Here is a 17,511-nt window from a genome sequence, read left to right on the forward strand (position 1 = left end):
TCATAGTACTTGCACTGGATCCTGATGCAGTTTGGAATTCCTGTGTGATGGTCTGGATAGATGTCTGCCTATTACACATTACGACCCTCTTCAACTGTCGGCGGTCTCTTTCAGTCAACAGACGAGGTCGGCCAGTACGCTTTTGTGCTGTACGTGTCCCTTCCTGTTTCCATTTCACTACCACATCAGAAACAGAGGACCTAGGGATGTTTAGGAGTATGGAAATCTCGTGTACAGATGTGTGACACAAGTGACACCCAATCACCTGACCATGTTTGAAGTCCATGAGTTCCTCGGAGCACGCCATTCTGCTCTTTCACAATATCTAATGACTACTGATATGGCTGATATGGAGTAGCTGGCAGTAGGTGGCATCACAATGCACCTAATATGAAAACATATGTTTTTTAGGGGTGTGCAGATACTTTTGATCACAAAGTGTAGTTAAAAACCACTGTTGGTACTCAATTTGGTCATTTCGAATTTACTAGGATGCCTTTTGGGCTACGGAATGCTGCACGCTTTCAGAACTTTATCAACAAAGTTATGCATGCTTTCAACTTCTTCTGTATCTAGACTGACGATGTCTAGCCTTGAAATGGAAAACCAGGAACATTTATGCCAAATCTGTACTGGCCTCTGTTGATACGGATAATTCACAAATCCATTGGAATGCATGTTTGAAGCAGCAGAAGTCAGATTCTGGGGCTGCATCAGCTATACACTCAAGGAATATGGTCACCACGGGAGAAATCAGAAGTCATAACTAACTTCCCACTACCTGCAACAGTTCATGAGTTGTGATGAGTCCTCATCATCACTAATGTCTATTATCATTTCATATGCAACCATATGCTCTTGGTCATTTCACTGAACAAACTCTTGTGAACTTCACCGAAACTGAATGACAAACTGACGTGGAGTATTGAGGCTGAGAAAGCCTTTATCAAACTGAAGACCGCTATCACTGAGGCTGCATTATCACACCCTGTTCCACAAGCGCTTCTCACTCTAATATTTGATACATCTATGATTACAATAGGTGCTGTACTTAAGAAACAAATAGATCAAGACAGAAGGCCTAAGCATTCTTCAGCCAGAAGAGACACAGTTGCAGCAGAGCTAGTCAACGTATGATCACAAGTTGTATGCAGTGTATGCTTCCATTAAGAGAGTCTGTCATATTCTCATAGATCAACAATTTATGATGGTCACTGACCACATGCTATTGATGTATGCTTTCCATGAGAGACCAGACAAAGTATTGGCATGTCAAATGCACCTTTTGGACTACATGGGGCAATTCATGACTCACCGTCCACATTACGGAAGAGTTGAATATACCAGCAGATGCTCCCTCTCTCCCATGCAAAAGCAATTACATGCACAGCAATTCAAAAATGAGCTGCAAGATTTACTGGCAGCCTTTTGGTATACAGTTTCATCATGTTCCACCACTGTCAATCTTATTGTTGTATTGTGATGTTTCTACATCAAAGGCATGACCATTTGTGATAACTAACTTTTTACACCAGGCAATTACATAGTTGCATACTAGGAGACGATGTACTGGCAGAAGTAAAGCTGTGAGTACCGGGCGTGAGTTGTGCTTCGGTAGCTCAGTTGGTAGAGCACTTGCCCGCGAAAGGCAAAGGTCCCGAGTTCGAGTCTCGGTCGGGCACACAGTTTTAATCTGCCAGGAAGTTTCAGTTACATAGTTGCATGATTTGTCTCAGCCAGGGGTCCATGGTGCGACAAACCTGGTTAAGCAAGTTTTTGTGTGGCCAAATATAGACAAAGACTGCAAGGCACTTGTACACCAGTGCGTGGGCTGTCAGTGAAATAAAATCACTCATCATGTCAGTGCACCTCTTGCCACATTCATCCCAGCAAACCAATGATTCAACTATACACACCTGGAAATTGTTGGACCTTTATCATATTTTGAAGGGTACACTTACTGCCTAACTGGCATTGACTGCTTCACTCATTTTTCCCATGGTTGACATCACCACTGAACCAATTGCAACCCCATTCTTTCACAGACAGATTTATCATTTTAGAGTACCCTTTTGTATAACTACTGACCAAGGCAGGCAATTTGAATCTTACCTGTTTAAAGTACTCGACATCTTAATAAGCATGAAACATATCCACACTATAGTGTATCACTTTAATGGTTTAACTGAATGTCTGCACCAACAATTAAAAGTATCCCTTCAGTGCCTGAGTCACAGCTTTGGAAACACTGCCAGTTGTCTTCCTGGTCCTCCATGTGTCCATCTAGGAAGATCTAAGAGCTGCAGAAGCAGATCTCACAGATGGTCAACCAATTCTACTGCCTAGTGACTTCCTTGGCAACATTCCAAATGACTTTATAAGGGTATTCGACTTCATCCACAATCTGCATTCACAAATGTGGCAACTACATACTATTACAATGAGAGACCAACAGTCCCACCACCATTTTATCTTCACTGACCTTTGGAAATGTGACAGTCTACTGTGCACAAGCCTCTACAGCCACTTTAGGATGGACTTCATGCAGTCCTCAGCTGGGTTGAGACTATGTTTAAGATCGGTATTATTGGTAATCCAGCTACAGTCTATGTTGACTCCCTTCAACCAAATTTCTGCACTTCCTAAGCTGTTACAAACAGATCACATGGTGGATCTACCACGGAAATGACAGAATTGTCCGCCACTCCACTGCCCATCATGAACAAGCCACAAGAGACATCGGGCAACAAACCTGATGAGTCAACAGCAATCTTGTCCAGATTGTGTGACAGCAGATGTTAGAACTTTGGGGGGGGGGGGGGGGGTGATGAAGCGATTGTGCACCCCAATGTCCAATGTGATCAAGACACAAAGCATTTGCCCTTCACAGCATGACTACTGATGCATGTTTATTCTTTGTATTATATAATTCTTCCTTGATTTTGCCTTTCAGTGTTTTCGTGGGCTGTCATGTGCCATTGTACATTATATTATGAAATGTTGTGAATAAAGTGAACATATTTAAAATGCAACACTTCATTATGCCAGAAAGCATCAAACCAGGCTTTGATAGAATAACAACCATAGTAAAGACACCTTGTCCAGAAACATTGAAACAATTGCAATTCTTGGCTAGTTCAACTTATATGTCTGTCACCTACAATAAGCTGCATAAAACCAAGCTCTTCTAAATGGCTATCTGATGTGAAGTAAGAAAAATGGCAGAAGGGATGTCAACTGGTATCCAGAAGCAACTGAACAATTTGAAAATTGCACGGAAAATCTGACACAAGCTAAACTATTAAGTTTCCCAAATGTGAAGCATGAACTTGCATTGTTTGTGGGTGCAACAAACTTTGCTGCAGGTGCAGCCCTACAACTGAAAGAAGGTGGGATCTGGAAACCTGTTGATTTCTTTTCAAAGAAGTTTCCTCTTATCCAGGATAATTATTCCACTTAGGACAGGAAACCTCTCAGTATTTATTTAGGAAGAAAGGAAATGAGAGTAAAGTTTTACATCCCATTAACAGTATAAGCATTACAGATAGAGCATAAGATCTAATTACAAAAGGGTGGAGATGGAAATCCGCCATGTCCTTTGCAAAAGGAGCATCCCAACATTTGCCTGGCATTTAGATTTATTGTGGAAAACCTAAATTTGAATGGCGAGACAGAAATTTCAAATGTTGTCCTCCCAGCTGCAAGTCTAGTGTGTTAACTTCTGTGCCACTTTGTTCAGTCAGTATTTATTTAGTAATAAATTATTTCCAATATCTGCTTTGAGGAAAAACATATTCTGTCTACACAGGTCAGGCCCCATAAACTTAAATACTCAAACAGAAGAATGAGAAGGTTTCAATATTGCAACTCCATTATCTCCACTACATTTCTGAGTTCACAACTGATTTTTATCATGTATCTGGTACAGCAAATGTAGTGGCAGATCATTGGAAGATTGGAAGATTGGAAGAATGAAACCTGATGGGCTACAATGATATACCTATTCCATGATAGAAAGATGAAGAACTTCAAGATCTCAAGTCAACTGGCAGTGCCTCACCGAAATTTAAGCAGTTCTATACTCTTAGTGGATCAAGATTATGGTGTGGTATATAAATTGAAACCATTTTCCAAATATTTTCAACCAATTTAGGGTCAAAGTTTTTATGCATTAACATAAGGTGTCTCATGTGAGTGTGAGATCTTCAGTGAAGCTTATATAGTCCAAATCTGTCTTGCCGAACTTGAAGGTAGGTATGTAGCAATGGAGTAAGGCATGTACTGCTTGCCAGAAGAGCAAAATTATAAGGCATACTAAATCACCTATTGGAAAATTCTCCATTGTTGATGAACATTTTGTAACGTATTCAATCTTAGATGTCACATTGCCAGTATACAATGGACAGGAGGAAGGAGCCTGACCACCTCCAGGACCTGGCTGCCCCTGGTGAAATGCACATGCCTGATGCTCTCACCCAGCTGCTATTGTATGTCAGAAGAGTAAAAATTCCTGACACACTGTAAGTGATGTGTCCGCTATTGAGAGGTGTGAAAGGAGCTCAGACTCACACTGTCAGACTGAATATATGATTGACATATGCTGTCTGCTCAGCTAAGGAATTCCAGCTACAATAAAATCCGCGTGTGATCTAGCTTTAGTACTGTGAGAATTGTGGGAAGTACAAAAGTGTTCACAAGGATATTTAACAATTATTTGACTGGCCAGCAGAAGAACATTAGCTGGCCTACCAGCTGTATGGACACACACAAGGAGAGAGTGCTGGAGAATGAGATGATATCACTCTGGAAATGGACTTGTCATTGAGACAGCAAAGGGGACATTTCCTGGTTGAGTTCTGAGACCATCCAGCTTTGGCCACTGCCAGAGGACACACATTCTGTTTTGCAGACCCCACAGCCACTGCTGGGAAATATGGGAAGCCATGCTGTTAGATTCATTGACAACACCCTGACCATTCCCTGGTAAATGCACTACAGTCTCTCATCAAACTATGCCTGCTAATTTCATTTGTTTCATAGCAACGATGACTGAAAACCCTGGCAATGACTTTGACAATTTTGTTATTGATAGCAGGCAAGTCATTATTTTTCCATGAGTAATAGTAATTTGTAGATTGTATTTGTATAACCATAGTCCAAAAAACTATTATTTTTAGAAACAAATGTTCTGGACTTATCTCTGTAGATTTTTGTGGCTGCTGCTCCCAATCCTTTTATTTAAAATGAAAATGCTGCTCTTAAGTGCAATTTAATATATTCTGCAATATACTGCAATAAAATGGTGTTTGGTTTAATTATATTTTGTACATAAATATGGAGTAAGCCCCACACTCTTCAATATGGGGCAAGTCACTCAGTAAAGGCATTGTTTTGTACCCCATAGGTTGACAGCACCATGAACCACATAGTAAGTGGCAGAATGTGATTGGAAACATCCTTCTATGTCTATGGCAGTTAAAAAGACAAACTTCACTGCTGATTCAGTACACACCAATACATTGGAGAGTAAATAGTGATAGCTTCTCTCAGCTACTGCAAGTTCTGATACTAAAATGAAGAGGTGAAGGAAGCTTTCAAAACACAAGATTTTGGATCAGAAAAATGCCTGCGCTTATGAAGTTTGAAAAACAGTCCAGCACATTAAGATTTGTTTCTGGGATGCTCTAGTGCCCACCATACAGTCCTGACCTATAAAATAAAACCAGTGTGAAACCAAGATTTTGATGGATGAAAATGTTGCAAGGTGCTGCAAAAATGGATGTGCACAAAGCCACAAAGCTTTTTCCTTTATGAAATCAGAAAGGTAATTATGAAATGAATACATTGAGGTTTATTGATATGATGTAGAGAAATAATGTCAGTTGTGATGTTGCCTTAGCAATGAAACAGTCTTCTTCTTATTTTCTTTTCTTCTTTCTCTTTCTTCCTTTTTTTTTCAAAAAAATTCCTGTACTTGTTGATTTGTGTTTGTTCTTGTCAGAGTTCTCCTGGTACACACACACACACACACACACACACACACACACACACACACACACCCTCACCCCTCCTCCCTCTCTCATCTTGTCCCCCATGCCTCCATCTTAACTGTTTATTCATTTATTGTGATCCACCCAACATTACCATGAAGTAAAAGATACATATTTCAGTTATCCTTTTTGTATGTTACTACTGAAAATTCTGTGGGTTGAATCACAAGCATCAGTGCGAATTACAGATACAGACAGTCAACTTGGGTCTGTACAAAGTGAGCAGGGTTTACCTGTAAAGCTCTTCTATGGAAACAAAAGCAATATTTTTGTTGCTCTTCACAAGTATCAATGCATTAATAGAATATGGAGAGGATCTCTTTTCACACTGGGTTGAAGAACATGGTCCAAAAGTTTGAATTAACTGGTGATTTTGGAATTGCTCCTGGGAGAGGCTGATGACCAACTGTGCCACAAATTGCCATGTCTGAGAATACTAGCTGCAGTGCACAATCTTAAGCAATGCACAAGCTGTATCATGACTGCTGAACATTTCATAGTCCGCCATTTGAAAAGTGCTGTGAACAACTGTGAAATGGTGTTTCCAGGCTGCTGTGGATGCAGGTGGTCATCATACTGTACAGCATTTGTAACCTGGAATGGAAACATGGCACACAATTAACAAATATACCATTTCATGTGGAAATTAAAATGCTTCTTTCAATGGTTTATTTTGTTATTTGTCATCTGCATGTCCTTACAAATGTATCCACAAAATTTCGTTGTCCTGCAATCACTTGTTTTTCATGGGAACCCTTTCACACAGAGAAACCACCCTGTAAGAGAGTATCTGTGAGATGATGTTCATGGACAGTAACATTACAGAAGTGGACTGGCCTGCTAAAAGTACTGACACGAACCCAGTGGAACAACTTTGGGATGAGTTATAATGTCGACTTTGCTCCAGACCCCAGGGTCCAACATCAGTACCTTCTCTGGTCTCAGCTGTTGAGTAAGAATGGGCTGCCATTCCTCCACAGACATTCAGATACCTCACTGAAAATGTCCATAGCAGAGTACAAGTGGTCATAAAGGTGAAGGGTAGACACATCCATATAATGTCCACTCATATTTATCAGGATATTTTTGATCAGTTAGTGTACTGTCTGCAGGCAGTTACTACATCTACTCTGCAGCAATGGATTATAATTTTAAAATCTCTGTCTACTATAAAGATCACATATAATAGGTAATAGAAATTCACGAATTGTATGTCATCTCTGTATCTGTTCTTAAATTTAATTAAGGTCAAAGTTATATCAAATGTTTTGGAAGATGATAAGTTTCAGATTTGTCATGTCATATCTTGGAATTCCTGAACTCACTGCAGTACTTCTTTATGTTCATATATAAGGGACATTCAAATGAAATCTGGTCACTAGTGTAAAGTAATGATAATGATTTTATTAACTCAAAAATGTATTTGTACACATACTCAAAAATAGTCGCCAAAACTGTTGGGACATTGGGACATTTATCCCATTGCTACACTAGCCAGTCGATTCCATCCTTGAAGAAGCTAGTAGGCTGCTGTTGGATCCAGGCCTGGACCCAGTCACATACTTTGTAGTCTGTTGCGAATCGATGTCCGCGAATAGCTTGTTTTAGAGAGCCAAACACAAGAAAGTCACACGGTGAAAGGTTGGGACTATATGGTGGATGTTCCAGCATTTCCACCAAAACTACTGCAATGTCGTCTTCACCACATTGGCCGTTGCAGGAGGATAACACGACTGGACAACATGCAATAGCGTTTCGACTTGATGGCTCATCTAAGGTACTGTAAAGTGGCTTGATAACACTGGGCATTGATGGTGGTTCCCCATTCCAGGAACTTGACAAGCAGTTGGCCCTTGTGGTAAAAAAAATGACATCATGACCTTACCAGAACTGATATGCATGGCCTTTGATTTCTTTGGAGGTGGTGAAGTTGGATGTTTACACTGCTTGCTCTGATGCTTGCTTTCTGGTTCAAAATGGTGACACCATGTTTCATCACCTGTGACAATACATGGCAGAAAGCCATATTCCTCATAGTGATAACATTGCAGGTGACTCAAAGACAGCGTCATTTGATATTGCACTGTTCGATGGTCAGTTGGTGGGGAACCCACTGCACACAGATTTTTTGAAAGTTCAAGTGTTGATGCATTATGCTGTGGGCGGTGCCCACGCTAATACCCAGTAACTGATGGACCTCATCCACGGTGATTCTGTGGTTGTCCAAGACTAAAGCATTCACTTCCGCACACATTTGCAATGTGATAACACACTGAGCCTCCTCAGGACATGCATCTTCTTCCAGTGAATCACGCCCCTCAATGAATCATTTGCACCATTCCACAACACTTGAATGATTCAGACTGTACACAGTACACAGCCTTCATCTGTCAATACATTTCACAGCCGCCAACTCCCTCCGCTGCCAAAAATTGAATCACTCCTTGTTCTTCCTGCTTACTTGCCTGCATGTTTGGTAGTGGGCGATAACTTGTGTGACCACCTTCTCTTCGGCATAAAACCACATTGGCGCTATGCAACATCAAACTTTGCGCACACGTCAGTCTCTCTACCAATAGATTGCGCTACCATACCCGCAGTTACGTGGTGCCGCCTTACTTGTAAGGCAAAGGTACACACACTGACCAAGTTTCATTTGAATAAACCTCATATTATCAAATTATCTAGCTACCTAATGTATATTTTCAAAGATGAATAACTTATTAGCCAATGGCCTTGTCGCAGTGGTAACACCAGTTCCCGTTAGACCACTGAAGTTGGATGGGGTCTGCCAAGTGCTGTTGGCAAGTTGGGTGCTTGCAGCCCTTGTGAGCCAATTGAGAAGCTACTTGACTGAGAAGTAGCAGCTCCAGTCACAAAAGTGACAATGGTTGGGAGAATGGGTTGTTGACCTCATGGCCTTCCATATCTGTGTCCGGCTGAGGATGACACGGTGGTCGGTCAGTACCGCTGGGTCTTTTGAGGCCTGTTCGAATGGAGTTCAGTTCAGTTCAGTTCATATCTTATCGCATTTGTTATTTACACAGGCTTACAATAAAAGTGAAGCATCCAGGAGACATGGTTGGATGTTAATATAACTTCATTGATGTACACACCATCAGTGGTTACATAATTAGAGTTCTAATTCTCTGTAACAGGCAGGATGGCTACAAGAGCGTATTATTGTTGTTTGCGTTTAGCATTGTTACCTGGCCTGTTAGGGTATATAAGGGGCGTGAACAATGTCAGCCATTGAGTAGTCATTGCAAAAAAGATGGAGATGCCACATACAGGTGTGACGCAGCGTTACTAGCACTGGGCAGAGTTTGAAAGGGGGCCTCGTTATGGGTCTCCATTTCGTCAGAAGGTTGAAGTGTGCAATATTCAGATTTGACAGGCAATTGTATGTGACCGTGGCCAGCTGTTGGAGTGCAGGGGCACGTGAAGCCAGTCAACCACATCTGACTACCACATGGGAGGTTTGTCATATTATGCAACTAGCAGAGTGTGATCCCCCATTTTACCTGTGTGCCTGCCATCTGAGGACAAGTAATTGGCTCCCTTCAACATTTTGTGTCATCGTGCACCACTGGTCGGAGACTAGCTGCGAAACTAGTGCAGTTCCACCAGATGCGTAGGCTGCCATTAACAATATACCAGAAATGGCTGTGTTTGGAGTTGTGTCATGGAATGCTGATGATTGGCATCGCTTTTTATTTGGTGACAAATCATGGTTCTGCACTGCCATAGATGCCCGTCATAAGTGAGAATGGTGATGGCCTGAGGAAAGGTCCTGTTCATCCAATGTTTTGGAGACTCAGCTGTGTCACGGTGCAGGAAACCAACAGGTATCACTTTGGGTCATGGATAGTATGAATGAGGGGACATATTGCATCCTCACACATTATCCCTTGTGTGAGATTATCTTGGTGCCATTTTTCAATAGAACAATGCATGTTTGCACTTAGAACATGTCACTAAGAACTTTCTGCAATATGATGAAGTTCTCCTGTGGCCAGCAAAATCCCCAAGTCTGTCTCCAATAGAATGTGTGGGGGATCAGCTCAGATGTCTACTTCATTCGAGTGCTGGTATCCAGGACCTCAAGGGCCAGTTACAGTGGTTGTGGGCCAGTTTGCCTCAGGGGCCGATACAGAGACTTTTTGTCACTCTTTCCAACCAAATCAGTGCGTGCATACATGCCACATTGGTGAAAAGTCATAGTGATAAATGGGCCCATACTACCAAGTGCTTCATAAATTTGATTCAAATTTGTAATCACTGAAATAACATTAGATACATACCCTCTCAACTCATAATGTTTCATTTAGTTTCATCCTTACTGTTCTGGGTATTTAATTTTTTTGTCAGGCCATAGAGAAATGGCTATTATTGTCAATACTAAACAAGTACGAATGTCAAAGTTTGTATCCAATGAAAAAAAAAGATGTAAAATTGTGTTGATTCAGATATGGTATGGATCTTTGCAAACATCTCATAGAGCCAGAATTAAGGGTTTTCTTGAAATAGCTGAAAGTCTTGCATCAAGATAAGTTTCCTGCTTGAGAAGCCATAGTTGCAATGGTTTTTTGCAATGGAAGTGGCAAGACAGAGGGAGCAGACAACTCAAAGTTTCCATTGGCATGCTGCTGGCAAGAGTAGTCAAGCCCACGAGCTGCTAAATGGCAACTACTTTAACCTTTTCCACTTGATTTTTTTTCACCCATAATGCTACCGCACTTGATATTTGCACTAAAAAGAACCTCTGTTACAAGTAATGAAATATGCCAAGGCTATCTAATAACTACACAGTAAAACAAATTACACATACATTATAACAATGAACATGTCATTTTTGTCTTTCATTTCATGTGTATCATCATTTAGGCCCTACATTTCTTCAACATGTGGTACATTTCAAAACTTTCACCAGGATGGAGTCCTGGTTTTCTGGAATGTGTTGCAATAGTAAACAGTTTCCCTTCTACCACTTTTCGTCTCCCTGTTATGCAAACAGCACAATCCTTATAGTTACTCTTTTCATTGGAGTAAATGGAGTGTGGTTGCTTTGATAGCGTCTCCTCATCATCAAAAGTAGATGGTCCTTCTGTGTTTCTTCCAGTTGTGTTCTGTACTAGTTCAACCACAGCTTTCAGAAGTGACACTGTATTTCTTGTGGCTCAACTTGGGTTTCTCGTTGGAAGTAGCATCCAGATTGTACAAAGTGCACCTACTGACTACTTCTGTCTGCAGTAGCCAGAAAAACATCTTATGCTACCAATTTATTGATTTCCTGCTGAAGCTGTAGGATACACAATTCTGGTCAGATATATCCACTCCATCCATGTTTCTAGTACAGTCACAAATGACTTCAGGCTTTAGGAATCTCTTGTTATTTTTGGCCCCTCTTGTCATTGGCAGTGTGTACGTATTGTGCCAAGTACTTAGAGTGACAACATTGTGTTTATCTTCCTCTTCCAATGACATTACTTTTCTCATCTTTCCTGTAGGCAGCAACTTGATGCTGTTTCAATTTCAATTTCTTGGTCAATTCAACTGGTAGACCTTTCCTGTTCTGTTGACTTGTGTTGTTATGTAAGCAGCTGCACAGTGAATTCATACCCAGTGTAAAATCTGTCCACATAGATGGTAACAAATCGCATTACCAGTAGCATTTGTAAGTGTCACACAGATGTATAACTATTCTACTTGTACATGGGGTTTGTGGTGTTGGCAATGCCTGTGTAGTAGTCACTCTAAAGTATGGTCCAAATCCCACTGCATATGCTGTTCGACTCCCAGCCAAAGCCTAAATGATTACACCCAACTTCGTTAGCTTGTTCGGATTGTTTAACATTTGAAAATGACAAGTCCCTTGAACCAAACAGTGCCCTCATCAATGGTTGTGTGCCTACTTGGAATGTAAAATTCTCTGAACTTGTTGTCAAAGAACTGCACTTTCATTTCATTGTAGATCGCCCTTATGACAGCTCCAGTTGGACAATGTCCTGCAATTGGGCCAGCATGGAACATCCAAGAAATATAAAATAATATCTTTCAGAACTGAATACTTCTTTATAAAATGGGCACTTTTGTGTCCATTCTTCAGTGAAGTACTTCTGAATAATGGGCTTAGGATTCAAGCCCTTATTCAGAATTATGCTTTAGAATACTTTCATTTCGTCACAAGTAACACCCTCCGAATCTTTGCTTCAGTGATTAATTGTTTTCTTTTTTTTAAGCTTCAGCATACTCATTTGTATTTTTTGTTATCAGTTATCAGTTCATGCGTAAAAAACAACATAAAAACATATAGTATCTCATTAGGATATTGAGGAGATGTTTGAATCCATTTACAACAGTGAAATTGGTTTTTGCGAAGACTGGTTTATTTCCGCATTTTCGCCATCCATCAAAAGTAGGCTCGTTGTCAGTGTCAGCACTACTTGTAGACTCTGTGTGTTCATCTCTATAAATTTCTGTATTTTCATTGTCACTGTCCCGCTTTTGCGAACTACAATTACTGTTGTCATCGCTCAAATCACATTTTTCATCCAATACTTCTAACATCGCTTTAGGATTATCACATAAATTCGGCATTTTTATTGTTATGATTCCGAACACCACCTTCGGGGTGAACTAGAAACGTGAAAATAAAACAACAGCGGGATGCGTTCGACAAACGCGTTTCCTCATAGTTAGTTAGATTGCTTGCCGACAGATGTCAGAACACTACAGTACAATACAGCGGAGAGAGCCCCGCCATGTAAGTTAACGAAGTTCGAAGACCCAACGTGCGAGTCTAATGCGATATCTATGCCGTCGGGGTTGCCCCGTCAGTCGAGCACTAAAGGGCTAAATCAGACAAGATAGTAGCCGACAGCAAGATAAAAGGGTCTTTGCACCAGGGAAAGGTAGACGTTATGAAAACGTTGCTCAAGATTCCCCAACCCGAACCTCCACACGATTCCTCCTGATACAACTCCACGTCATTCCTATTTTAATGCCCTCCAATCCTTTCCCTCCTTCTTCCCCTTTTCTTGTTTCCACCATCATTTCTTCCGCCCGCCACAAACCTGCCACACCGCTGGCAGCAGTACTCACTGCAGGACATTGAAATAGGCGATGAGGTCGTCCGCGGGGCAGCTCTGCCAGTCCTGCTTGTAGCCCATGAGCAGCACGTTGGGCCGGAGCTTGCCGATGCCGGCGCTCTGCATCAGTGCCCGTGCTCCCTGTTCGAAGGGCAGGCCATCCACGACGGCATAGAACGCCTTCGTGCGCCGCGCGCGCAGCGTCGCAGATCCTGCGCGTAGCCGCCTCTCCCTCGCACGGTGCGTCAGCTGCGTCTGTCGACAGAACAGCTGCCTGCTTCAGCGGTGCCGTCGTATTGAAATATCCAACACTGTTACTGAATTGTACTTATTAACCCTCGAAAATGTTGTAATCTAGTTAGTTACTTTATATTTTAAAATTTCGAGAAAAAACAGTTATTGTTTTTAATGAAGTGTTCTCCCAGATTCTATAAATGATTTTAATTTTCCAGCTAAATTTAACCAAAAAATTTAAGTCTTAGTAGTAGCTGTCACTTTCCCAAATGAATTTCATATTTGGTAGGCTTACGTTCAGGACCCCATTTACACATCAACGTCTCTGCAAAAAGCGTGTTCTGAGTAAAAGTTAACAACAATTAGCCTAACGAAATTTTCATTTTTTAATTTTATGTGGTGGTCATAAAGTACCCCCACTTCCTTGGTAGTACACGTTACTGAAAGAGTCTCGGTATTGTTAAAAGTGTGCTAAAAGATATTTTCAGGTTCTGGATCCTATTTGCACATCAGTAAATATACTGAGAGGCAGTAGTTAGTATACCCAGTTCCTGTAGAAACCTCTTCAAAGAACTGGGTTTACTAACTACTGCCTCTCAGTATATTTACTCCTTAATGAAATTTGTCCTAAATAATATATCTCTTTTTCCAACAAACAGCTCAGTTCATACATACGATACCAGGAACAAAAACGATCTGCACAAGGACTTAAAAGCCCTTACTTTAGTTCAAAAAGGGGTCCACTACTCAGAAACACTTATCTTCAATAATTTGCCAGCATACATAAAAAATTGAGTTACAAATAAAGATCAGTTTAAAAGGAGTCTGAAAGACTTACTAGTGGCCAACTCCTTCTACTCCATTGACGAATTTTTTAATAGAAACAAATGATGTATTGTATATACTCATACCATTAGTATTGTTATTTTTGCTTAAGAAAAAAAAATTGATATGTTCCACATCCACGAGGATCTCCGCAGCACGGATCTATGGAACGAAAAACTAATCTGATCTAATCTAACAAGTATGTTGTTAATATAAGTCAACAAGAATTACGTAATTTTGTCTTCTTTCAAATTTTTTTGGTGGCCATAAAGTTACCACCCTCCGCCGCCCGGCAATGCGCATTAAAGAAAATACATTGGTATGACTATGGTTAAGCAGATAAAATGTTCCATCAAATCAGCCAGAATCACAAAGTCGACGTAACTCCAGTTGTGAAAATCACCTAATGCAGGTAGTAACAAGTCTTTGTAAAAATACACGAACTGTAATAAACACAGGCAGGAATCGATCACAAGAAATAGTTATTAACCAAGGTGTAATACAAGGGTGTAGACTGTCATCTACTGTTTTTAATATATACATTGATTTCATTCTTCATACACAGAACAGTAAAACAAACATAGAAATTAGACAGCGAATGATGAGTGCCTGAAATTGCTTCTGTTTGCAGATTGTGTCGCTATTATTCGAAGAATAAGGATTGCCTCCAGAGATAGCACACCAGCTGAACAAAGTATGCAAAGAATACAATTTAAAAATTTGTAGTTATATGATGAAAATAATGCAAATCAAGATCAAAAATTGATTTAGATAATTCAGTTTTAGAACATGTGTCTCGAATCTCTTACTTAGGCTATAGTATGTTTCGATTTTGTCTCCGATATCCATACATAATGTAAAAAGGTATTTACGTATGTAGGGTGGTCAGAAACAGTCTGAAAAGCTTGTAAGGATGTTGCAGGGTAGGTTTTGCTGAGAAAGAACTGTCACGAGAAAAAATTTGATACGTTGCGCCGTTTCCGATTTCATTAGTATTGAAGTTAGCCCATCAGGCCATTAACGCCGCAGATTTCAAAGGTGCTGCCAGATATGACTAGTGTCAGTTATTCTCATAGTGTAGATGACACTGCAGAAGACTACTGAGCCTTTGGCTTGGATTCGATTCTTAATATCGACTCACGTTCAATTTCTGTATCCATATCTCGTTCGGTCTTAGGGAACCAAATTAAGACAACATTTGGCGACACCGTCTCTGGTGGACCACTTGAATTTGCACACGCAACGGCTTCATGACTATCTTAATTAGTAATGAACTCGGAAATGGTGCAACATATAGAATTTTTTTCTTAACAGTTATTTCTGAACAAAACCTACCCTGCAACATCCTTACCAGCTTTTCTGACTGTTTCTAATCATACTGTACGCGCGTCTGTATATGTTCAACATCTCCAGATAAGCAAACGGGAAGAATCGCTGGGGGGGGGGGGGGGGGGGTGGCAGGCAAGAACCATCGACTGGTCAAAGGGATGGGGGTGAGAAAGCATTGTAGCTCACGACATGTGAATACCTATAATTTGTATTGTATTGTATTGAATTGTATGTTAACTGGGGGCTTAGAAATGACGGAGAGACTCCGTCCCAGCCGCAGCCGCAGCCGCAGTGGTCCACAACCTCACGACGACTTATGAACTGTTTCGTTTTGCTTGCATTTAATTGTATATACCGAAGGACATTAATTGTATGCCTGTCGCCATTTGCTTGCGACACAACTTTGCGAACACGCAAAGTTAAGTATTGTCATTTTAACTTACTGTAATAAACTCCATTAATAAGATCTGCTTGAATTGTTGTCCAACGATCCGAGGAAACAGTTTCCTAGGCTCCCTATATTAGACGAGTGGGCAGTATACTACACATAGTACATCGCTACAGATGAGGAGATTATTGGAAGTGGATGCAAGAGCATCTGCAGCACATCAACGCAGATGAGCAGGGTATTGGATGCAAGTGCTAAATATCAGCAACTCATCACTGGAGATTAGATGGGTATTGGACGTAAGGGCCAGAAAAACTGCAGCATATTGAGATACGAAATAGTGAAGGATCAAGTAGGTAAAAAGAAGAGGGATAATAGAAATGCTTGGGTAATAGAAGAGATATTGAATTTAATTGATGAAAGGACAAAATATAAAAATGCAGTAAATGAAGCAGGCAAAAAGGAATACAAACGTCTCAAAAATGAGATCGACAGGAAGTGCAATATGGCTAAGCAGGGATGGCTAGAGGACAAATGTAAGGATGTAGACGCTTATCTCACTAAGAGTAAGATAGATACTGCCTACAGGAAAATTAGAGAGACTTTTGGAGAAAAGAAAACCACTTGCATGAATATCAAGAACTCAGATGGAACCCAGTTCTAAGCAAAGAAGGGAAAGCAGAAAGGTGGATGGAATATACAGAGGGTCTATACAAGGGCGATGTTCTTAAGGACAATATTATAGAAATGGAAGAGAATGTAGATGAAATGGGAGATATGATACTGCGTGAAGAGTTTGACAGAGCACTGAAAGACCTAAGTCGAAACAAGGCCCCGGGAGTAGACAACATTCCATTAGAACTACTGACGACCTTGGGAGAGCCAGTTCTGACAAAACTATACCATCTGGTGAGCAAAATGTATGAGACAGGCGAAATACCCTCAGACTTCAAGAAGAATATAATACCAAAGAAAGCAGTTGTTGACAGATGTGAAAATTACCGAACTATCAGTTTAATAAGTCTCTGCTGCAAAATACTAACACGAACTCTTTACAGACGAATGGAAAAACTGGTAGAAGCCGACCTCGGGGAAGCTCTGTTTTGATTCCGTAGAAATGTTGGAATACGTGAGGCAATACTGAACCTACGACTTATCTTAGAAAATAGATTAAAGAAAGGCAAACCTACATTTCTAGCATTTGTAGACTTAGAGAAAGCATTTGATAATGTTGACTGGAATACTCTCTTTCGAATTCTGAAGGTGGCAGGGCTAAAATACAGGGAGCGAAAGGCTATTTACAATTTGTACAGAAACCAGATGGCAGTTATAAGAGTCGAGGTACATGAAAGGGAAGTAGTGGTTGGGAAGGGAGTGAGACAGGGTTGTAGCCTCTCCCTGATGTTATTCAATCTGTATATTGAGCAAGCAGTAAAGGAAACAAAAGAAAATTCGTAGAAGGAATTAAAATCCATTGAGAGGAAATAAAAACTCTGAGGTTCGTCGATGACATTGTAATTCTGTCAGAGACAGCAAAGGACCTGGAAGAGCAGCTGAACGGAATGGACAGTGTCTTGAAAGGAGGATATAAGAT

At 40.7% G+C, this 17,511-nt stretch overlaps 1 protein-coding gene across 1 annotated transcript in view; it reads right to left on the reverse strand.

The window, feature by feature from the left end:
* Positions 1–17,511, reverse strand: part of LOC126413030 (bumetanide-sensitive sodium-(potassium)-chloride cotransporter) — a 220,368-nt gene that overhangs the window by 31,925 nt on the left and 170,932 nt on the right. The window contains exon 12 of the mRNA XM_050082924.1: positions 13,155–13,396. Within this exon, the coding sequence (XP_049938881.1) occupies positions 13,155–13,396 (242 nt within the window). The remainder of the gene's footprint in view (positions 1–13,154; positions 13,397–17,511) is intronic.

Source organism: Schistocerca serialis, chromosome 7, assembly GCF_023864345.2.
Source record: "Schistocerca serialis cubense isolate TAMUIC-IGC-003099 chromosome 7, iqSchSeri2.2, whole genome shotgun sequence".
NCBI classification, from domain to species: Eukaryota; Metazoa; Arthropoda; class Insecta; order Orthoptera; family Acrididae; genus Schistocerca; species Schistocerca serialis.